The 24327-nt window shown below is 45.7% G+C and overlaps 1 protein-coding gene across 1 annotated transcript in view; it reads right to left on the minus strand.

Annotated features, from left to right (window-relative positions):
• TG (thyroglobulin) overlaps nt 1-24327 on the minus strand; it is a 173372-nt gene that overhangs the window by 144896 nt on the left and 4149 nt on the right. The window contains exons 4-14 of the mRNA XM_081874990.1: nt 23833-23976; nt 21772-21957; nt 18686-19732; nt 16622-17209; nt 13886-14125; nt 12072-12209; nt 10786-10863; nt 9606-9718; nt 7848-7959; nt 6496-6696; nt 3041-3244 (exon numbers count right to left, since the gene is read on the minus strand). Coding sequence (XP_081731116.1) covers nt 3041-3244; nt 6496-6696; nt 7848-7959; nt 9606-9718; nt 10786-10863; nt 12072-12209; nt 13886-14125; nt 16622-17209; nt 18686-19732; nt 21772-21957; nt 23833-23976 — 3051 coding nt within the window. The remainder of the gene's footprint in view (nt 1-3040; nt 3245-6495; nt 6697-7847; nt 7960-9605; nt 9719-10785; nt 10864-12071; nt 12210-13885; nt 14126-16621; nt 17210-18685; nt 19733-21771; nt 21958-23832; nt 23977-24327) is intronic.

Here is a 24327-nt window from a genome sequence, read left to right on the forward strand (position 1 = left end):
GGCAAATCTCACTGAAGTCACTAGATCTTACTTTCAGGCAAACACACTGAGGATGGAGGGGCTGAGGTTTTTAGGAATTGGTGATTTTGGAGGCCACAGGCTAATCCTTTGTCCCTCCTGCGGCAGCTCAGGAATAGCTACAGACCCAAAGCGACTCTTATTAAATCCTCTGATTTTCCACAATGTTGTTCATTTGTTTTGTTTTTTTATAATATTTTTATTAAGTTTATGAAATACAGAAAAAAAGAATAAAAGACAGATATAGAAAATAAAATAGAGAAGTTGCGAATTTCCATGATCCTTTTTTTCAGCAAATCCAATGGACTTCCCCGCATCTTCCTAACCCTGCGTTCTCTGTGATACAAAACATCAGCAATTTGTTAACTTATTTCAAAACTTATTGTATCTTTCATTTTATCATGTTACCTAGTTTCCAAAGTGTTGTAACCCACATCTTATACGTTTTAGCTTAAACATAATAAAGATTATTTCATTATTCCACCTCTGACTTCTTGTACCTTAATTTCCATTTCATTAATTTACAATTGCTGAAGCTAGAGTTTCCTCAAAAGTGCATTTTTTAACATTCATACAACTTATAATGTTTTTTCAAATAGTCTTTAAATTTTTCCCAGTCTTCCTCGATTGTTTCTTCTCCCAAGTCTCGGATTCTGCCAGTCATTTCGGCCAGTTCCATGTAGTCCATCAACTGCGTCTGCCATTCCTCCAGCGTGGGTAAATCTTGTGTCTTCCAATGCTTAGCAATCAGGATCCTTGCTGCTGTGGTAGCATACATAAAAAAAGTTCTATCTTTCTTAAGTACTCTCTGGTCCACAATGCCCAGAAGAAAGGCCTCCGGTTTCTTAGGTAAGGTAAATCTAAGTACCTTTTTTAGTTCATTATGAATCATCTCCCAAAAGGCCTTCACTTTCGGGTAAGTCCACCAGAGGTGAAAGAATGTCCCTTCCGCCTCTTTACATTTCCAACATTTATTGTCAGACAGGTGATATATCTTAGCAAGTTTGACTGGGGTCATGTACCACCGGTATATCATTTTCATAATATTTTCCTTCAAGGCACTACATGCCGTAAATTTCATTCCGGTGTTCCATAACCTTTCCCAGTCTTCAAACATAATATTGTGCCCCAAGTCCTGCGCCCATTTTATCATGGCGGATTTGACTGTCTCGTCCTGTGTATTCCATTTAAGCAGCAAGTTATACATTCTCGAAAGTAGTTTATTTTTTGGCTCTAACAGTTCTGTCTCTAATTTCGATTTTTCCACCTGGAATCCAACCTTTTTGTCCACTTTAAAAACCTCCTGAATTTGAGCATAGTGCAACCAATCTCGCACCTTGTTTTTTAATTGCAAATAAAGGATCTGCTTGTCCCAGTGTCCTGCAAAAGGGGGGGGGGCTAATGTTGGTCTGTGTATTGGTCGCATGAAGAAATTATTAATGCCAAGTCGAGGCAGATTTTCCAGCTGTGTAAAGAATAAATAAAAACAGAACTGTGCTTCCTTAAAAATTATACCCTGAAAGTATTTTCAGAACTGCCTTAAAGGTTTTTACTCACACTGCAGGGATTAAAAATCTCCATTGCTTTCTTCAGTAAGCTTATTCCAGAAAGCAGGTACTGTTATTTTCACAATGTTGTTCATTTGGAAGGTAGAGGTAATAAATGTAGAGGGAACAATTAAGGATATTGGGCCACATCCAAAAATCAGGCTGGAGCAACAGAGTTTCCTCTTCCATCTGCTCCTGTAGACTTCTAAAACATTAGCAAAGGGAGCGATCTTAAAAGATAGTGGACTGGATCAGGGCTTAGGTCGTACTTTGAGTAGACCCATAGAAATCAACGGGACTTGAATTCAGTGTTACTCTAAGCAATAGAGGCTAGTCTGTTGTGATTGTTAATATTATGCATGAGGAAGCTGCTGGATGAATAAAAACTGACTCTTGCATTGAAATAGAAAATCTCCAGTCCAAAAATATGGTTCGAAAGTTTTACTCACAGAGTTTAAAACAACTTAAAACAATGAAAATTGCATTGTTGGTTGCATAATTTCTGGGTGTCTTCACTTAGGGGGTGACATTTGGCGTGCCGCCCACCTGCGGCTCCCAAGCCTACCCTGTGCCATCGGGGGAAGGGGTGCTATGCAGCTTTGCCAGTGGCATCCCCCCCTTTCCTCCTTCATTTTGACAGCTTGGGGGAGGCTTGGGAGTCGCAGGCGGGCGGCACGCCGAATGTCCACCATGGGCGGCTCACTCTCCCTCTGACTGCAGGATGCGTGCACCACTCCGTGAACCCGAGCGGCCATCCCGCGCCTGGGAGGGCACTCTCTGTTGGCATCTCCATTCGATAAAGCTCATCTTCCTCCGGCCGAGTCCCCCGACGTGATTGATGACCTGAGCCTCTGATAAGGCTCCAGGCACATCCCCCATTCAGCAGAGAATCAAAGCAGCATGCAGAAGTGATGAGATTTATGGGTACATTGCAAAGAGTTTTATTGCTAACTATGCAGACCAAAACCACATCCTCTCTTTGTGAGAACAGAGAGCAACTAAACAACAAAGGAACAATGGAACAGGAAACCAATACGTCACATCCGTCTCCCGTATCCCATGAGACTTCCAACAGTATGGAATGTGTGGAATGTAAACAGAGTCTTGTGACTCCAAAGCACTGCTCAGTGGCAAACGGAAATTAACATCCTCCACACCCCGCCACTTTCGGGAGCGTGCCCATCCCAGGCATCCTCTTTTATTTGTCAGTGTCAGTCTGTTGGTTAGCTTTTCTAGTAAGGCTGCTTCCCGTATGGTTTAGTACCAGTGGACCACAGTCACTCCTGACAGGTCTCTGCTCCAGAATCCCACAAACCCCCTAGACGCAATCAAAAAAGAATGGGAGCACGACGAAGGCTACAAAATAAACCCTACCCAATGGACTAAAATCTATTTTTTTCATGGTTAATTCTCTACTAGCCACAGCCCAGCAGAACCTCTGACCAAGTCAGCAAATGCTTAACTTCTGCACTTACTCTGGCAGGTCTGGGAATGGGCTGGATCTCCAAGCCAGAGGCCAGTCTCCGTATCACAGAGCAGCATCTCTTCTCCGACACTGTGGAAGCCTGGAGAGCAAATCACTCGGCATTTCTGAGTCGTCGGAGCATCATCGGAGACACCGCAGAAAACGCCACCGTTGGTGACATAAGGGGCATCGAAAGGCAGGCGACACCGAGGACCTAGGAAAGACATCGACAGTAACAGTTATACACAAGTTGTCTCAAATCGAATTACAAAGCCGTGAGTGGCAAAAGCAGCTTAGCAATAATTCAGATCAAAGGCATACTTTGAGAGAAATGCAATCAGATTTCCTAAAAGTGTTCCCACAATGTTAACTATACACAGGACAAATCCTACGCCGTCTTATTAACAGACGAAGGCCGGAAATTACACCATGGACTGTGATCCGAGCTAATGAGAAATAGCCTAGATGAACAAGAATGATATTGTTTTCATAAATGGATTAACCGCCTTCCATATGCGAATCTCAAGGTGATGTACAAGATACAATAAAAATGGCATAAAAGAGTAAAAAAGCATGGAAAACAGCAATTATTTATTATTATTTTAAAAACCACTGATGAAGTAACCATGCTTCACCCTATCTTCAGGGTGCTTTAGAATCTAAAATTGTGTACGAGAGAGAAAAAGTCCTGCTAATTTTTACAGCAGCTCCCAGTTCTTGCACATTCCTGTATCATTTAGGCCTGCAGGAATAGCGTTTTTGAAACATTTCCACATGAGAAGATAATCCCTTACAAACAAAAAAAGGTAGCAGAAGAATGAGATGGCTTATCAGGAACACGTCTCCCTGTTGTGCTAGCTTTCATCTTGCGAGGATCCGTGGGAGAGCATTCAGAAACGTGCTCTCTCCCACCTAACCTTTTGCAGGCTGCAGTGGTACAGTTTACTCAGCCACCTTATAATTCTTCCATCCCATTCTCCCTGCATCTGTAGATCAAGACTTCTTTAATTTCCTCTCCTGGCAAATGTGCACAGCGAGTGGGGATGTGGGTGGTGGTGTGTGTACTAAGATACGTGGCGTTAAAATCCCCAACATGTACAGCAACATGAAAATGCTGGATTTTCCTAACTAGGCTAGATGCACGGAGCAAAATGACCATCGGGGGAATCTCCCTCATACGGAACTGATTAGTTTAATGGAAACGTCATTGGACGCAATGGGCATTCCACAGTTACTACTCGTCTATCTTAAGATGCCTCTTGTGATAAAGAGGATGGGTTTATTGTTCTTTCCCACCCCAGCTGTCACATCTGCCGACAGCCCGTGTTCCCATCTTCAAGTCACGCACAGAATTGCAAGCAGGCTTTTGCCTCATTGCTGGCTTTCTCCTCAGAGTAAACTGGAAGAAGAAGAGTTTAGATTTGATATCCTGCTTTATCACTACTTGAAGGAGTCTCAAAGCGGCTAACATTCTCCTTTCCCTTCCTCCTCCACAACAAACACTCTGTGAGGTGAGTGGGGCTGAGAGACTTCAGAGAAGTGTGACTAGCCCAAGGTCACCCAGCAGCTGCATGTGGAGGAGCGGAGACGTGAACCCGGTTCACCAGATTACGAGTTTGCCGCTCTTAACCACTACACCACACTGGCTCTCCACACTGGAAGGGGTGGGGGTGGGGAACAAGACAAAATAAGAATCTCATACAGATCTCGGAATTGAAACCTTGGTCAAAACTTGCCACTGAATAGGATTTCGGAATTTGGATTTTTGGTGTTAGAATAACGAAGCTTCAGATTAATTGCAGGAGAACCCATAAACTCATTTCCAAAACTCAACAGATTTACAGACCCTCCAAGTGTCCCAACTTCCTAGGGTCAGTCCAGGATTTGCAGAAGCCGTCCCAGTTTCTTCTTTGATCACATAATGTTTCGCTTTTCCTTAGGACGTCCCTATTTTCATCAGAGAAATGTTGGAGGGTCTGGAGTTATGTGACCCCCGAGCCAAGGACATAAGCTGGGGTTTTTTCTGGGGGGACGGAGGGGTATGCATACCCCTAAACATGTTGTGAATCTTTGTACTTTTGTCCATTTACTGTATTTATTTTTCCCAGTTTGAACTATAAAATGGTGATTTTCGTGAGTCAAAATGAGAGTACCCCTAAACATTTTTTTGGGGGGGGGGAAGGACTGGACATAAGTAACTGTGCAACCTTTAGAAGACATCTGAAGGCAGCCCTGTACAGGGAAGGTTTTTAAAAATGTTTAATGCTTTATTATGTTTTTATATATGTTGGAAGCTGCCCAAAGTAGCTGGGACAAGCTACTCTAGCTGGGACAGCCAGATGGGCAGGATACTAATAATAATAATAATAATAATAATAATAATAATAATAATAATAATAATAATGGAATAGGGCATCCTTATTTTCATTGGGAAAATGTTGGAGTGTATGGATTTAAGTACCTTCATAAGTCTCTACTGCAATCAGATTTTATAGGGCTTACAAAGGGGTCTATGTCGTCTGTTCAGGATTATATGCAAATTAGAATAATAGCTTTGGTTATATTGGAAGTCATTTAGTCCAAGGAAGGAGCTTGTGCCATGCATAGAATGGGAAAATAGCATACCAAGGAGAAGGTTAGGTTGAACTCTTCCCACTGAGGGGAGGGATTTGCAGGACAAGAGAGCATTTTGACCACATCAACCTCCACCTGTAGTCTGAAGTACTACAGTCCAGGAAAAAGCTTTATCATTTGGTTCTCCTATACATATATATATGGACTGGCCCTGAGAGCCACCAACTGGCATGTCCCCACTGGATCCAAGGAAGGGTCACCTGACAGCCTTCCAGCCAATAGCAGCTTCCTGGGCCAGCCAAGCGAAGGGAGGGCTCAAAGATACTGCTGAGAGCCCAAGCGCCTCACCTAGCCCAGCTAGCCAGGAGGCACACATGCCGTTTCCATCACCCAGCTTGCACAGAGGGGTGAAATGTAACGAGGGGAGGCAGAGATTTGGGGTGTCTAAGTTCTTATGTTGGGGGAGAAACCGGAAGGGGCCACTCCCGGAATCTGCAAGTGACTAAGACGGACATGAACTTTGTGGCTATGCACTGTAAATAGTTTGCACCAATAAAACCTGTAAAAGACAGGTTACTCACGAGCACAGGACAGCAGGTCTCTCTATTTCAAGTCTGGCACTGCTTAACTAGCTTTTCAGTCAACAAGCAGAAAAGTCTCATTGTCAATACGTTCTCCGGAATCCTAAGCGTAAGAACTCCTAGAACTCAGATATCTATCTATCCATCCACCCATCCTATCAATCCAGATCTGGATATATATATGTATCATTAAATTCTCAAAGTTCCCACATGAATCCACGCAATGCAAACCAGCATTTCCCAGTGTGCAGATTGGCCACAACCGCTCCAAGGAAAGCACAAAACTGCCCAGACTTCCAATTTCACTCACGTTCGCATGAAAGCTTCTTTCCATTGATTCGTGTTCCAGGAACCTCCTCTCCGTTCTCAAAGACACACCAGCTGCTTTCCTGGTCCTCGGTCCGTTGCACGGGTGAGAACCCCCCACTGCTGCTTTCACACTGAGGGATGTAACCTCGACCTGTTTCCCGCAAGAGAGCCTTGGACTCCAGCATCTTGCAGTAACTGGGGCCTTTTGAAGAAGAAGAGAGAGATGGTGAAAAAGAGCCCTATAAGGCTAAATGCATGGGTAAAGATGAGTTGTGCATCTGGGCTCGGGGGGGGGGGGGGACAATAACAGTGAGTCCCCCAAAGAGCTCAATGATTGGGCAAGGATATAAGGGATTAGGTGGTCCTTGACAGACAGTGTACCTAAATATTATCATTATCAAATCATTAATTAAATTTGTATACCACCCTCTACCCACAAGTCTCAGGGCAGTTCATGAGATAAAAATGCATCTGTTAATGGAAATAACATACAGAAATGCATTATATTAGGTAAAATTGCTGACAAAAGACATGTATACAGTGGCACCTGTTGGAAAATTCCATTCCACCTTAAGTTGCAGACGTGTGAGATTGTTACATGTCACATGTCTGTTTACGTTCCAGCACAGTTTGCTGGGAACTTCCATTGTGTATAGCTTTTGCTTTTGACTCTCTCTCTGAGGAGAAGAGAGATGACATGTTTTCTTTGTCATGATTTATGCTTAATAAATCCATAGCTTCATAGTATGTTTCTACAAACCTCACGCCACTTCTGTTTGCGCAGTATGCTCTGCTAATATAGCATGCTCAGGATTTGAAGTCTGAGTCGCTGATTTACGTCGCACCAGAGGTCGGAGGTTCATCACGGCTGGAAGGGCATAATTCGGAGGTCCGTTCTTAACCCAAAGCCGTTCTTAACCTCAGGTGCGCTTTCGCTAATGGGGTCTCCCACTGTCGCAGCACTGCCACTGCACGATTTCTGTTGTCATCCTGTGGCAAAGTTCGCAACCCGGAGCAGCTACTTCTGGGTTAGCCGAGTTTGTAACCCAAAGTGGTTGTAACCCGAGGTGCCACTGTACAGTGATATTTTTCTAGTAAAAAAGGTGGTGGAACTCCCCATGAACGCCTCCCTCCTTCTCTTAGAATGGCAATTGGCACCCACCTGAGAGGTGCCAGAACTGAGTTCCGGAAAGTTCCGGCTGAAAAAAAGCCCTGCAGGCATATTAGGAGAAAGTAACCCTAACACACTGACGAGAAAAGTGCAGTGAGATGCTGAAGAATTTTCAAAAATAAACTAAAATTGACAGGTTCGTCCATCCCCAGAGCAGAAGGAAAGGTAAGGAAGGTGCTTACAGTGAGCTCTGCCATTTGCATCAACGTCGCTCTGTTGAAAGGCTTCGCCAGATGTTGGATCCACACACCAGGCCCTGGTTTCTGACTTCTGTACCACAGCATAGGCACCAGTCTAGAAGGAAGCAGCTGCATTATAGTTGCAGAACGAGAAGCCTTCTGTAAGGCTGCTATTTATCTAAGGACCGTTATCTGAGATATGGTGGGTTGCATCTAGCAAAGTTATCCCTTTTGCTCAAGGACTTCTGCTTACGCTATAGGATTCTGCTCTGTCTTCTGTTATTCTAAAGCAGCAATGCTGCAGCAAGCAAAGGCTCTAACAGCTCAGACAGCTGCTAGTGGCTGTAAAGCCAGACAGGATGTGTGTGACTGCTGCCATGGAAACAAAGGGGCAGTCCATCCTTATTGAGCACAGGATATGAGCTCAGTGTGTGTCATATGACCTGTACAGGATGTACATGGGTGGAGTTACGAGTTTCTCTCTGTTTGTTGAAGAGAGCAGACATCTTTGACTGTATGACTGCTAAAGACAGGAATAAAGCATGTAAGATACATTTCTGTCTGTGTCTGATTCCCCTCCCTGGGGATATGCAGGGAGGAGGAGAAGGAGGAGAAGCAGTTGGTGTGTTTTTCTCACAGCCTGAGGAAAATCGCCGGAACGGACCTCGTGTGTTTTTTTCTGCCGGGAGTCGCCGGAGGGAGGTCAAAGGAATTCAGCCGGTGCCTGCAGATAGGCACATACCTCTGACCGAGCCTGAATTCCAACATCTTCAACCTCAAATGGGCAGCTTGTCATGGAATTCTACTCAATATTGACCCAGAACAGATTCCAATGTATAGTTAGCAGAGTAAAAACCTAAACACGTTGCAGGATTCCCCAAAAAATAGACCAGAGGCAATCAATATTTCATCCAGTAAACCTTTACTGCTACTGAAGATAAATGAGCATAACGGTCACAAACCCAATACATTCAGGACTTGCACTGTCCATAAGAAATCCAGTTGCAGCAGACTTAACTTAAATTTACAATAACTTATAATAAGTCTGAACCTTAACACTATCTATGTACAGAACACCACACCAGAAGGAAAAGAGATAGAAAGAGAAATAGAAACCCAAGGCTCTTTCTGGCCTTATTTTATAGTCAGCATGACCTTGACAGAAAGAGATAAGAGAACCAGTTTAAGCCAGCTGTACTCAGCTTCTCTGAAGGAATAACCCAAACATCATGAACCTTCTGCTTGTTTCTTTCACACAGAGAGGTTCCGAAACCCTCTTGAATTAGCCAGAAGAGGAAAGATCTCTACACATAAGATCAATCCTTTCTGCACTAAGAAATGGAAACTGACACAGCTTGCCAGTAGCAACCACCAACAGCTCAGGAAGCGAGAGGAGGGAAGGAGGGAGGGAGGGAGGGAGGGAGGGAGGGAGGGAGGAAGGGAGGAAGGGAGGAAGGGAGGAAGGGAGGAAGGAAGGAAGGAAGGAAGGAGCCTCCTAAATAGTTCATTGGATTTGTTTCCTTCTTAAAAATGGGTGACTTATCCCTGACTTCACTATTTACTAAGGTGGAGGTGAATTGTAAGGGACACTTTGTTCCATCCCACAAATCACTGGGACTGGATTTATTTCATCCCTACCCAAAAAAGAAATGCACATTTTCCAAAATTCAGATTGGAAATGTGCACAGTTCAGATTGCAGTCTGATAATTCCTATAAACCAAAGTAATAATCCGAAAAGGTTTCAGCACTACTGGACTTGCCTCTGCACAGGAGGGAGCAAACAGGTCTGCTGAAGTAACATTAAACATCAGTCCAGTCCGTCTCCAGCCAGAGAGTAAGGCATTCGCTTGGGAGCGTTGACATGGCGTCTGACCTGCATTAAAATAATAGTCTTCCTCAGTCATGAAAGTTCCAGTCAGAATATCACCATGCATTTTCATTTGCTTCTTCCCCCATGCAGATGGGATGACAGCTGCAGGCACTGAAAACTAAGGATGCAATCCAGCCAAGTGTATTACCACAGCAAGGAGTTGCAAATTCAGACACACAGGGAAAGCAGTAAGGAGTCAAACCCATCCCTAGAGTAACTTTGATGACTTCAACAGAGCCAGAGGGAAAGGTGTGTGTGTGTGTGTGTGTGTGTGTGTGTGTGTGTGTGTGTGTGTGAAATATGCTCCCTGAATCTGCACTGAAACTGACTCTCAGAACAAAGAAGTAGTCACAAAATACATCTCATGTATCATGTACAGCTCATGGCCACCAATGGAATTTCTAAGGCATGGCATTGGTCCATTGATGTGGGTCGTCTTATACATGGTTAGCAGCGGGCCAATGGGTGATCAGTGGCAACAGCCAGCAGGAGATTGGCAGCAGCGATTGGCGTGTGAATGGTTGCTGCAGGTTGTGGTAGTTATGGCAGCGGCAAGGCGTGTGTGCAACCAATTGCGGTCACACACACACACACACAAAAAAAAAAAAGCTCAACAGCTTTGGGCAATTTTCTCCCCATAAAATTTTGTTGCGGTTCAAAAAAATAGGTGTCCACTTGTACATGAGGACGTGTTATACGCTGAAAAATACGGTACAGATTCCTGCCTTGCAGTGGGTTGACCTAGATGACCCTAGAGCCAGTGTGGTCTAGTGGTTAAGAGCGGTGGACTTGTAATCTGGTGAACCGGGTTCGCTTCCTCGCTCCTCCACATGCAGCTGCTGGGTGACCTTGGGCTAGTCACACTTCTCTGAAGTCTCCCAGCCCCACTCACCTGACAGAGTGTTTGTTGTGGGGGAGGAAAGGAAAGGAGAATGTTAGCCGCTTTGAGACTCCTTTGGGTAGTGATAAAGCGGGATATCAAATCCAAACTCTTCTTCTTCTTCCTTAGGATCCCTACAATTCTATGATTCTATGACAAGGACAAGACTTGAAAGAGGAATATGACTTACACTGGGGCAGCTGTGTTGAGCGCGTCACCAGGGAATCCGATATATAGCGTCCTCTCTCATCCACACACCAGCAGTGACCTAAGATGCAACAAAACATATATCTAATATCTGCAATAGTCAGATACCCTGGCGCACTCAATTGCAGCGGATGGAATTGGACAACAGGTTCGAAATAATGGAATAAATTGCACCGAACTAGCCCTCGGCATCGTCTCAATTGGTTGCTATGCCCACAATCATCCTTTCTAACTTGTGTATTTATAGATGAACTGATATTACAAAGGCACCGTCTCCATTTCTCTCTCTTCCAGCAGAAGTCAATCCTGCAAAGGATGTGCTGATTCCCCAACATTTGCAAAGAAATGCAATGCTGGTTTTGCACTCTGTGCTTCCCCAAGCGCTATGAGCAAGTCCCAGGGGGCAACCTTTTACAGGTTCCATTCCCTTGGGGTGAAAAATTATTGGCAAGAAGACCTGGTCTTTAAAAACAGGAACAGAGAATCTTTTTCCCCAGCTTGAGGGCCACATTGCTTTGTGAGCAACTTCTGGGGGCCGCATGCTGGTGGTAAGGTAAAGGTAAAGGTAAAAAGGTAAAGGACCCCTGGACGGTTAAGTCCAGTCAAAGGCGACTATGGGCTTGCGGTGCTCATATCACTTTCAGGCCAAGGGAGCCAGAGTTTGTCCACAGACAGCTTTTCGGGTCATGTGGGCAGCATGACTAAACTGCTTCTGGTGCAACAGGACACCATGATGAATCCCAGAGCGCACGGAAACACCGTTTACCTTCCCGCCGCAGTGGTACCTATTTATCTACTCGCACTGGTGTGTTTTCAAACTGCTAAGTTGGCAGAAGCTGGGACAGAGGAATGGGGGCTCACCTCATCACACAGATTCAAACCACTGACCTTCCGAATGGCAAGCCCAAGGGACTCGGTGGTTTAGACCACAGCACCACCCACGTCCCTTGGTGGAGCCAGAGGGGAAAGTGGGCAGAGTAATGGTGGCAACCCTTACCAATAGTTGATATACCAACCACAGAAAAGTTAGCCAGGGTAGGGGAAAAAGGGCCAAATGCAGTCCTCTCCAGGCTTCTGTGTCCAGGTCTTAAGTCTCCCCCATCATATCACACCCCTCACCAGTCCTGTCGAACCCCCTCCTCAAACCGTTCTTCAACAGAATCTTTTGAGGTTCAGTAAATGAAGAGGGGCCACAGGCACTAACCATGGCCTAGGACTCCTCAGCTGTCCTAAATGCTGCCAACTGGCTTTTTTTGCCCTCTCTCTCACCTGAGCTGTCATAACACTGGACAGGTAGCCAGTTCCCCAGCCCATCACACTGGGGGATGTAAGGCTGAAATCCCAAGCGCACAGCCTCTCCTGAGGAATTCTGGGATGCGGAGAAACTCCTCCAATAGAAACGCAAGGCTTCAAAGAAAAACAAGGAACAATCGCACACGATCTCAGTAGGCATGGAGAGGTAGACAAGCAAGCTACTTTCCTGTAGTTTCATAAATAGCTGTGGACAACTAGACAGACTTGATTATTGTAACTCGCTCTATGTGGGGCTGCCCTTGAGACTGACCCAGAAACTCTAGCGGGTGCAGAATGCCATGGCGAGACTCCTTACGGGGTCCTCGCTGCAAGATCACATTCACCTGGTGCTATACCAGCTGCACTGGCTCCCGGTGGAGTACAGGATCGGGTTTAAGGTGCTAGTTTTAACCTTCAAAGCCCTATATGGCCTAGGACCCTCGTACCTACGGGACCACCTCTCCTGGTATGCCCCACGGAGGACCTTACAGTCTTCAAATAAAAACATCTTGGAGATCTCGGGACACAGGGAAGTTAGGCTGGCCTCAAGGGCTTTTTCGGCCGTGGCCCCAATCTGGTGGAACGCTGTCACAAGAGACTAGGGACCTGTGGGACTTGACATCTTTCCACAGGGCCTGCAAGACAGAGCTGTTCCACCTGGCCTTCGGCTGGGGAGGGTGGGATATAAATAAAAATTTGTTGTTGTTGTTATTGTTGTTGTTGCATCTGTGGCATGACTTCCCTCCAAGGTCAAATGACACCTTTTCTCCAAGGCGACCTGCATGGTTCTTCCCCTCTTCATTTTATCCTCACAATACCTTTGTGAGGTACATTAGCTGGGGAGGCCATGACTGTCCAAGGTCACCTGGCAAGCTTAATGGCCGAGTGGGGAATTTGAACCCAAGTCTCCCAGGTCTTAGGCTCAATGCTTTAACTGCTACCTCACACATTGTTAACAGTAATTTATTAATTGCCATCTACAACATCATCTCAAGGCGATGTACAATCAAAATGGCAAAATACCCAGGGGGGTATTTTGTTGTTTTTTTAAAAAAAACCAGATACATTTGAAACAAAACTAAAGCAAGACAAAATGGACACCGGTGGCAAAGACCAATTTATCTAGCTGAGAAAGCCTGGAAAAGTGAGAGTTTGCCATGGTCTATTTCCTATTGTATTTTAGTCCCAGTAGTTGTTTTCCCCAGTTTCGGGAGAGGCTGATGTTCAGCAGAGCAATGGCAAGGTGCTTATGCCACCTTGGGCTCCATGGAGAAAACGGTGGGATGAAAATGTCATACATACATACATACATACATACATACACACACACATACATACACACACACACATACATACATACACACACACATACACACACATACATACACACACACATACATACACACACACACACATACATACATACATACATACATACATACATAACAGCCCTCAACATCTGAAGGGTACCACATTGGCTGTCCTGGTCTTCATTAACTGGCAATGGCTCTCCAGGGCTTCAGAAAGAGGTCTTTCCCAGCCTTTCCCCAAGATGCCATGGAGTGCCATCTTTTGCATTATTCCCCCACCCCCTGACCAATGGGAAACCAGAACCAGCTTCTTCAAGATCCCCCAAGGGCCTGACTGGTTATCTAACTCTCCTGTAATCTGGTTATCTAACTCTCTCACCTGGCCATCAAAGGTTGAGGTCCCCCCACCAAAAAGAACATCTATTTCACCAGATCGACAGAGACCATTCTCCCACCATCCCACCCCTATTCCAAACATACTCGATTGCGCAGCCAGCCGAATGGCATAGTCGCTTCCGGTCAGCAACCCTTCTGAAATCGTGATGCTCGCCGATGGAGGAATATTGCCCAGGAGCTCTTTGTCTGTCAGTGCGATGCCTTTCGCTACTAAAAAACTCTGCCCGAAAGGAAAGTGGGAGCTGTTGGAGTCCTTAATGAGTTGCTCCACTTTGCTAATGAACTGCATGGCATCTCGCTTGGTGGCTTCACACTCTCCAGGGCCTGTCAGAAGGGGAAAGTATTGTTACAGGTGTAAGAAGGCATTGGTTTCCGTTCCTCCCTGTATATATTGCGTGCAACGCTGTCTCCCTTCCACTGCAGTTCGCTTTCCACTGAAAATTACAATATTCACTTCTCTGTCGGCAGTGGTTGAATTATGCTATTTACATGATTCATTGTGTAACTTACATTTTCAGCATGTTATTCCACCTTATTCATTTCAGCGCAATGGAAGCACAATGCAAATCACGGGAGGCAGGAAAGGGAAGAATTTTTTAGGGGGGAGAGGAAAGCAGGAGGCTGGACTAATCCGCCACAGCTCTTCATATGCCAGTCCAGAATTAGCTGTAGAAATCCTAATAGTTAAACTGCCGGTTAGGAGGAATGGAATAGCAATCAGAGTGAACTCATGGAACAAAGGGGAAATGCATTTGGCCTCAGATTCTCATTTATTCCTACATTTCCTTCTGTTTCCACTGTCTGGATATATATCCTTAGCGTTCTCATGGAGATGAGAGACTGCCACAAACTTTATATTAATCTTGTATGTAGCACGGCAGACACAACTGTCACATATCCTGTGTCAGAGCACACCCCAGAGGACTTGGGAAGAGATTCCTAACGAATGAGTATCCCTTGTTCACTCCTTGGTCCTTCCTCTTTAAAAACAATGCGAGGCTATATTCCCAGCCCTTATTATATGAAGGCATGTTTGAAAACCTGCCAGCAATTTCCAGCAGTTGCAGAGTCAGGCTCATGTATTTATTCCTTTACAATGTCCACTACTCTGAGCCCTCTCAGCAACTTAGGTCATCCAAGGTCTTCCTCCGAGTCCAGGCACCCAATTCATAAAATGCAATACCACCTTGTTGAAAAGGATTCCACTTCAGCAAAATCGCTGTTCATCGTATTACAGACTAGCGGCCTCATACTTGGTGCTGCTCAGGACTTCTAAGAAACCTAAAAAATCAGCGTAGTTCTGAAAGGTTCCGTGCACAACCTCAATTCAAAGTGTCACCCAACCAAATCTAAATACAGTGGTACCTCGGGTTAAGTACTTAATTCATTCCGGAGGTCCATTCTTAACCTGAAACTGTTCTTAACCTGAAGCACCACTTTAGCTAATGGGGCCTCCTGCTGCCACCGCGCCACCGGAGCACCATTTCTGTTCTTATCCTGAAGCAAAGTTCTTAACCCAAGGTTCTATTTCTGGGTTAGCGGAGTCTGTAACCTGAAGCGTCTGTAACCTGAAGCGTCTGTAACCTGAAGCATATGTAACCCGAGGTACCACTGTACAGACAGAAACCTGATCCTTGATCTCAGGAGCCATCATGCTAATTTGGTTACCATATCTTAAGAGGTGTCCAAATACATAGGAAACAAGAAACTCTCCAAAACATTGAGTATAGTGGGTATCTCGGTTTTCAAACGTAATCCATTCCGTAAGACTGTCTGAGTTCTGAAACGTTCGAAAACCGAAAGCTCAATAGCTGACAGCTAGGCCTCAGGATCTTGTGCTCAGCAGAAACCATGTGGCGTGTTCGACTTCCGAGGCATGTTCGAAAACTGAAGCATTTACTTCCATGTTTACAGCATTCAAAAACCGAAATGTTAGTCAACAGAGACTTTTGAAAACCAAGGTACCACTGTAGATGTTTCGCCCAATCCAGATTTGGTCTGGATCCCAGTCTTCACTAACCTAGTGTCCTTTGCCTGTTTGGGACTACAAGTCCCATCATGGCTGTCCTGGCTGAGCCTAATGGGTGCCAGATTTACATATAAACTAAACAAGCTATAGCTTAGGGCTTCATTCTCTTGCCCCCCACCCAAAATAAAATTCACTATTAATATAGGTAAAGGTAAAGGTACCCCTGCCCGTGCGGGCCAGTCGTGTCCGACTCTAGGGTTGCGCGCCCATCTCGCTTAAGAGGCCGGGGGCCAGCGCTGTCCGCAGACACTTCCGGGTCACATGGCCAGCGTGACAAGCTGCATCTGGCGAACCAGAGCAGTGCACAGAAACGTTGTTTACCTTCCCACTATTAAGCGGTCCCTATTTATCCACTTGCACCCGGGGGTGCTTTCGAACTGCTAGGTTGGCAGGCGCTGGGACCAAGCAACGGGAGCGCACCACGCCGTGGGGATTCAAACTGCTGACCTGATGATTGGCAAGTCCTAGGCGCTGAGGTTTTACCCACAGCACCACTTCTTCTTAATTGTATTTCAGTTCAACAATTACTTTGATACATATTTTGTTATGTGCAAATGGCTTTAGATACCTATTAGGTCCATAAATTGCCATATAGCATATATTCAACACACAAAATTTGTTGTTGACAAAGGGCAGCTGGACATATAAAGGGCCCCATTACCTTCAGTAGCTTAGGGCCTCATCAAACCTAAATCCGGCCCTGTTCCAAATCCTCAAGTTGGCCAAAGTTGGCATGAACATTTATAGTACAATTTAAGCACAAGGTCTAATGACTAGGGTGAGTTACTTACAGTCTGGGATCTTGTTCACATCGGCTTCTCTTCCCTGTATTTGCCCCCTTTCATCAATGCACCAGCAATTGCGAAGGTCAAAGTGTCCTAGCGGGGTGCTGAAATCGCTGAAAGATCCTGGGTAATGAGTGAGGTGTCCCTGAAGGAGCTGCCAAAATGTGAACGGCTCCAGCAAGACATTCAGTGATGGATCTCCTGCGGTCTTGCCTTCCAGCACTTCTTGAGGAACTACATCGAAGGAAGGAAATTTGGCAAACTCTGGAAAGACCTTCTGGTGGCCGGCATCGTAAAGGATTTTAACAAAGTCTTCAAAGCTTTGCTGAGATCTCTCTTTATAGTTGAGCAGGATGCCCACCAAGTCATCAAAAGGAAGAGCCCTGCCGTTATTATTCTGGCTGATCCACCTTTGATACCACTCAAAAGTTTGTTCCGGGGGGCCATTGCATTGGACCTGCCTCCACCGACCATCGAGACCGCACTGTGGGATGTAGACGCTGGACAGCTCAGGCAGGGACGAAGGTTCCAGCAGAAGTTGCTGCACAGTTCTCAGGAAAGCCTGACCGCCTGCTAGCTGGCAATCACTTGGACCTACAGGAGGCAAAGGCAACACGGCCCGCTAAGCACGCAATAAAGAGTTGAAGGTAGCATTGCAACATTCAGTTGTGTCATTGGTCAGATTATTTCCAGAGGGTGGCAACATGAGAACGGGCCTTCTCTGTAGTGGCTCCCATTTGTGGAATGCTCTCCCCAGGGAGGTTTGCCAGATACCTTTATTATATATTTTTAGGTGCCAGGAAAAAATGTTCCCCTTCAACCAGGACTTTACCTTTACCTTTACAGCATTTTAAATGTGTTTGTGGGAAGGGGGGGTACTGTTTTGCTCTTTTGTTTAACTTTTTTCATGTTTTTATCCTGTATTTTATTCTTTGAACTGCCCTGAGATCTTATGAGGAACGATGGTATATAAATCTAACAAATACTATAAGAAAATAAAAATTCATGAGGTAAAAAAAATCATGAAAAGGTATGCCTGATTAATTGGGGAGCAGACAAAAAAAAATGGTGTGGCAGATATTATGTTAAAAAGAGGATTGTTTCTTCTCTCACACATGGCTCCTAGTCTGTTCCTCATGTGTGTCATCAAGCAAAACCTGTATTTCCCCCTACAGAACAATTGACTCTATTTTTCTGCAGATCTAAGAGACTGTCTAATAAATTAATGCTCAACTAAGATTTATTCAGTCATTTGACAGACATGATTTTATCCAGATATGAATCTGGTTCACAGCAGAAGGGCTGGAACTCAGCCAGAGGGATTTCAGCACTGGTAAGCTCAAGACCTGAGTGCTCAGTGGAAGGGCAGACCGTGGTGCTGGACTCTTGAGAGTCCCATGGACTGCAAGAAGATCAAACCTTTCCATTCTGAAGGAAATCAGCCTTGAGTGCTCACTGGAAGAACAGATCCTGAAGCTGAGGCTCCAATACTTTGGCCACCTCATGAGAAGAGAAGACTCCCTGGAAAAGACCCTGATGTTGGGAAAGATGGAGGGCACAATGAGAAGGGGACAACAGAGGACGAGATGGTGGGACAGTGTTCTCGAAGCTACCAGCGTGAGTTTGACCAAACTGTGGGAGGCAGTGGAAGACAGGAGGGCCTGGCGTGCTCTGGTCCATGGTGTCACGAAGAGTTGGACACGACTAAACAACTAAACAACAAAGCTCAAGACCTGACTACTGCAATTTGCTCTGTGTGGGGCCAGTGGCGTAGCATGGGTTGTCAGCACCCGGGGCAAGGCAAGTAATTTGTGCCCCCTAACCCGTGGATTTGCACCCCCTAACCCGTGGATTTGCGCACCCTAACCCTAACCCCCAGATGTTGCGCCCGGTGCGGTCGGCCCCCCCTGCACCCCCATGCTACGCCACTGTGTGGGGCATCCCTTGGGCAGCTGGAGCAAAATGCCGCAGCTAGACTGCTGCAAGAGGCAGGCTTTAAAAACTAAAAACACAAGAGTCTTTTAGCAAAGAAAAATCAGAGCATGTGGAAATACAAGATAGGGAACTTACACTGCAAGGGCTGTCCAGCAGTTGCACCTTTTCCAGGAATAGTCCTGCCTTCAGAATCGACGCAGACACAATTTCTTCCATGGCACTGAACCGGCATGAAGTTCCCCTCCTGGGTACATGAAGGAACAAACAGCTCAGAACCGGCTGGCTGGAGTCTTTGCAAGCGTTGCAGATCCTCCCTCTGCTTTTCGCATAGAGTGGGGCACCTTGGGCGTGAGCCACGGACTCTGGATCCCGGGATCTCTTTGCCACGTGAGTCCACACACCAGCAAGCACCTGCATAGCACTGAACTTTTTCGTAGTTCCCTGCTTCTGTGCAAACCGGGACAAACAAACTGTTGCTTTCCTCTGCACAGTCTTTGGATCTCAGCGCGATCCTCGCGACGTCACCCAAATCTTCGGCGATGCTCTCGGGGACTGAAACCATGTGCTGCAAAAACACAAAGAACTCTGGGGCTTCAAGGAGAGAAGCTAGAGATCTGACGGCATTCTGGTTATCCTGCAAATTGACAGTGCGGCCAAAACTGTCTACGAGAGGCTGGCTCAGATTGAAGCTCTCCGGTGGGATTTCCAGAGAAAGCCGTCGAGCCAGCTCACTGAATCCACCGCTCATCCCTCTCTGCCGGAAATACTGGTCCAAATTAAATTTGCCATTGGGGCCAAGGGCTCCTGTGAAGTTGAACTGGACTATGTTCTTCAAGAACTTCCCGCCAAACAGGTTTTCTTGGAACCGCTTGGGGTTGCCGGTGAAGCGGAGGGCGACGCGAGCAAGATCTCTCGAAGGAAACATCCCTCCGATAGCTTCGCTGATGGTGGATTCCAGGGCGAGCAGCTGAGAATCGCTTGGTTTGTCTATGATGGAAGACAGCAGGCCAGAATCCACAAACAGCTCCTTGAATGATGGAGGACAAGATCTTGAGGACTCGGCTATCTGCTGCAGCTCTTGAGTGGAGGAGAATAAATGGTCCTGGCCAAAGCGTCCGATGGGGCCATAAAACAACCGGGAGAGAGCTCGCCGTCTCTCGGAGACACAGGTAAGTTCCTTGCCTAGACAAAGGAAAAGATGCCACAGATGTAATAGTTGTCCAAGCCGGATTACTGGGAAGTTTTCCAAAGGAAAAACATCGTGGAAGGGGTGTTTCTTGAACTTTAAAGATCCCTTGATATTTTTGCTGTCATGTTTTATTGGGTTGTTTTTGTTTTTATTATGCATATTATGCTTTTATATTGTGATTTTCCCCTCCCCCATTTGAATCGCCCTGAGACCCGTGGGTATAGGGTGATATACAAAATTAATAAATAACAATACAGTGGTGCCTCGGGTTAAGTACTTAATTCGTTCTGTGGGTCCGTTCTTAACCTGAAACTGTTCTTAACCTGAAGCACCACTTTAGCTAATGGGGCCTCCTGCTGCCACTGCACTGCCGCTGCACGATTTCTGTTCTCATCCTGAAACAAAGTTCTTAACCCAATGTACTATTTCTGGGTAAGCAGAGTCTGCAACCTGAAGGGTATGTAACCCGAGGTACCACTGTATATAATAATACTTAAATGTTGCTTTTTTTCATATGCTATTATATTTGCTACTGTGTTGTTTTGCTGCGCTGTTGCAAAATCGTTTTACATTGCTCGGCTTCGAAATGCATTCCTGCTTTCTTTGTGGTCAGCTGCTTTGAGCATACAAATGAATTGAATGAATGGATTTTGATGTGTTTTCTTAAGAACAGAAGAAGAGTCTGCTGGGACAGGCCAATGGCCCATCTAGTCCAGCATCTTGTTCTCAGGGTGGCCAACCAGATGAATTGCGGAAACCTACAAGTAGGATCCAAGAACAAGAGAACTCTCCCCTCCTGTAGCTACCAGCAACTGCTCCTCAGAAGCACCTCTCTCGTCCTGACCTAGCCACTGTGATCCATGCAATGCTCACCTCCAGACTTGATTATTGTAACTCACTCTATGTGGGCCTGCCCTTGAGACTGACTCAGAAACTCCAGCGGGTGCAGAATGCCGTGGCGAGACTCCTTACGGGGTCCTTGCCGTGGGATCATATTCACCTGGTGCTATACCAGCTGCACGGGCTCCCGGTGGAGTACAGGATTAGGTTTAAGGTGTTGGTTTTAACCTTTAAAGCCCTATATGGCCTAGGACCCTCGTACCTATGGGACTGCCTCTCCTGGTATGTCCCACGGAGGACCTTGCGGTTTTCAAACAAAGACATCTTGGAGATCCCGGGCCACAGGGAGGTTAGGCTGGCCTCAACCAGAGCCAGGGCTTTTTCGGCCGTGGCCCTGATCTGGTGGAATGCTCTGTTACAAGAGACTAGGGCCCTGCAGGTCTTAAAGAAGATGACTAAATGAGCAAATTACCGTATTTTTCGCTCTATAAGACGCACCTAGTTTTTGGAGGAGGAAAACAAGAAAAAAAATATTCTGAATCTCAGAAGCCAGAACACCAAGAGGGATCGCTGCGCAGTGAAAGCAGCAATCCCTCTTGCTGTTCTGGCTTCTGGGACAGCTGCGCAGCCTGCATTCACTCCATAAGACGCGCACACATTTCCCCTTACTTTTTAGGAGGGAAAAAGTGAGTCTTATAGAGCAAAAAATACGGTAAGTTAATTTGGATATGCAGAAGATATTAAAAATAATTTTTTAAGAACCTTAGAAAGAGGGGGAAGGAAGTCAAGTTTTGAAATTCAAAATGTATAAACTTGAAGAGTGTGTGTGTGTGTGTGTGTGTGTGTGTGTGTGTGTGTGTGTAGTACAGTCATACCTTGCATCCTGAACGCCTTGGTACTCGGATGTTTTAGCTCCTGAATGCTGCAAACCCAGAAGTGAGTGTTCTGGTTTGCGAATGTTCTTTGGAACCCAAATGTCCGACAGGGCTTCCACGGCTTCCGATTGGCTGCAGGAGATTCGGAAGCCGCGCTTTGCTTTCTGAACGTTTTGGAAGTCAGACGGACTTCTGGAACGGATTCCGTTCAACTTCCAAGGTACGACTGTATCTTCTTTTATCTATCCTGTTCTTCAGAAAGAAGCACAGGCCAGATAAACCCAACAGAGCTGTTCTAAGGCTCTAGTTTTACATACCACAGGATAAATCCTGTCCTTTCTTTCTTGTGCCAAGAAGTTCCTGCCCACTGGCATCCACACACCAGCACTGCCCATCCAGCTGGCACTGGGTTGTCTCATAGGCTCCATTATCATCACAAGATGGCCTGTAACTCTGTTCAAAACGAATAGCGGTGGATCTTTCGGTTTCACACCTGGAGGGACCTGCGAAGGAAACAGGAGGAAAAGATGGGAGCTAACCAGAATTATTTGCACTGACTTCTGTGTTCAAACAGCAATAAATCTCTAAAGAGGTTAGAACCCAATTGCTTGTTATTTTTATTTACATAGTCATAACTCCACTTTCGCTTAAGATATCACAGGGCAGTAAACAGACTAAAAATGCAGTATTACAATAAAAACATCAAACACATCATCAAGACCCACTTGGCAAAGAATCTCATGTTTGAATGGTCTGTCTGAATAACAGAGTTTGTAGAAGGTGCCTAAAAGCAACCTCTAGTGGCAAGGAGGTCCACAGGGCAGGTCTTGACACACTAAAGTCTCGGCCAAACCTCAGGACCACCAAAAGTGACCCCATCAGAAGAACTCAGCAGTCGAGGTGGAGTGTAAGGAAACAGGCAGCCCTTACTTTGCAGCTTGGGTGAATTAGATGGAAAAGGTCACATACAGTTTATGGAGTTCAAAGGTTTGGTTCACACAGGAAGTATTTAGAGGACGAGTGGAGATGAGAGAGGGAAAATAGCAGGCATATTGTCCAGAGCCAAACAAAATGGCTCAGCTTTTAGAGGTGGTTAACTAAGACAGGGAGGCTTACAAACAAGTGGTGGCTAGATTGCTACACAAACCCTTATGTGGTTTAAACTAACACACACATTAACTAGAAGTTCAGGAGGAGGAAATGTATTTGCTTTCCACCAACATTCTGGGCCTTTGTGAATTTACACAAAAACCTTGAAGTTGGTAGCCTATTGGTAACTACAGTATACCGTATTTTTTGCTCTATAAGACTCACTTTTTCCCTCCTAAAAAGTAAGGGGAAATGTGTGTGTGTGTTATGGAGCAAATGCAGGCTGTGCAGCTATCCCAGAACTAACTTCTGGTGATGTGGTGCCTCTTTTCTGGAGACGCATAAATAGCCACCTGCCAAAGACCATGTGTCAATACTTCATCTCCTAGTGGACAGCAAACAATATACCCTTCCTGGTGCTGCTGACTACAGCCCCCATCAGCACAGCCAATGGCCAGGGAAGACAGGAGCTGTTGTAGTCCTGTAGTAGGTTAATTCTGTTGTAGGTTAATTCTGTGTCCAGGTACGCAGCTCCACCTGGTACGCAGGCTGAGACCCTACCTGTCCGCAGACTGTCTCACCAGAGTGGTGCATGCTCTAGTAATCTCTACTGCAATGCACTCTACGTGGGGCTACCTTGAAGGTGACCCGGAAACTGCAATTAATCCAGAATGCGGCAGCTAGACTGGTGACTGGGACTGACCGTCGGGACCACATAACACCGGTCCTGAGAGATCTGCATTGACTCCCAGTACGTTTCCGAGCACAATTCAAAGTGTTGATGCTGTCCTTTAAAGCCCTAAACAGCCTCGGTCCTGTATACCTGAAGGAGCGTCTCCACCCCCATCGTTCAGCCCGGACACTGAGATCCAGCACCGAGGGCCTTCTGGTGGTTCACCCTCATTGCGAGAAGTGAGGTTGCAGGGAACCAGACAGAGGGCCTTCTCAGTGGTGGCGCCCACCCTGTGGAATGCCCTCCCTTCAGATGTGAAGGAAATAAGCAGCTATCTTATTTTTAAAAGACATCTGAAGGCAGCCCTGTTTAGGGAAGTTTTTAATATTTAATGCTGTATTGTTTTTAACAATCAATAGGGAGCCGCCCAGAGTGGCTGGGGAGGCTCAGCCAGATGGGTGGGGTATAAATAAATAAATTATTATTATTATTATTATTATTATTATTATTATTATTATTATTATCTAGCAGCATCTGGAGGGCTTCAGACTGACTCCCTTTGTTTAAATGTAGTGCATTCAAGTTACCACGCCTTACAGTCTTAGGTGCTACATACATCTGAATCTGCCAGTTGTAGCCAATTGAACTCCCAGAAAGCGTCTCTGCAGGATCCTGTACATGCTGGTTTCAGTGAAAGAGGGAACAGGCTCCAGCGATGCAAAAATAGTGTCATAAACATTATCAAGTAGCATTTCTAGACCTGGAAAGGGAAATAGTATTGTAAGTACAGTACCAGATCATGTGCTGAGATATTGCTCCCCCCTCCACAAAAAACAAACCAACCATGCCTAAACATGCCTAAAACAAAATCTATTGTTCTCTTTTATAAAGCTTCATTTGCACAACAGAGCTCCCTGTTCTTCTCTAGTTCCCACACCATCAAATTCCCCTATAGAAGGCTGGAGGCCCCTCCAGAGCAGATTTTGGGGAAGGAGCAGGGGGAAAAAACCCATAGCTCACACCGTGCTGGATGCATCCCATAATTCCCTATGTTTATAAGAAAAGCAACAAAACTGTTTACATTTGGCACATGCTAAAAGTCTTTTTTTTT

This window comes from Podarcis erhardii (genome assembly GCF_964252035.2).
Source record: "Podarcis erhardii genome assembly, chromosome: 8".
In the NCBI taxonomy this organism is placed as follows: Eukaryota; Metazoa; Chordata; class Lepidosauria; order Squamata; family Lacertidae; genus Podarcis; species Podarcis erhardii.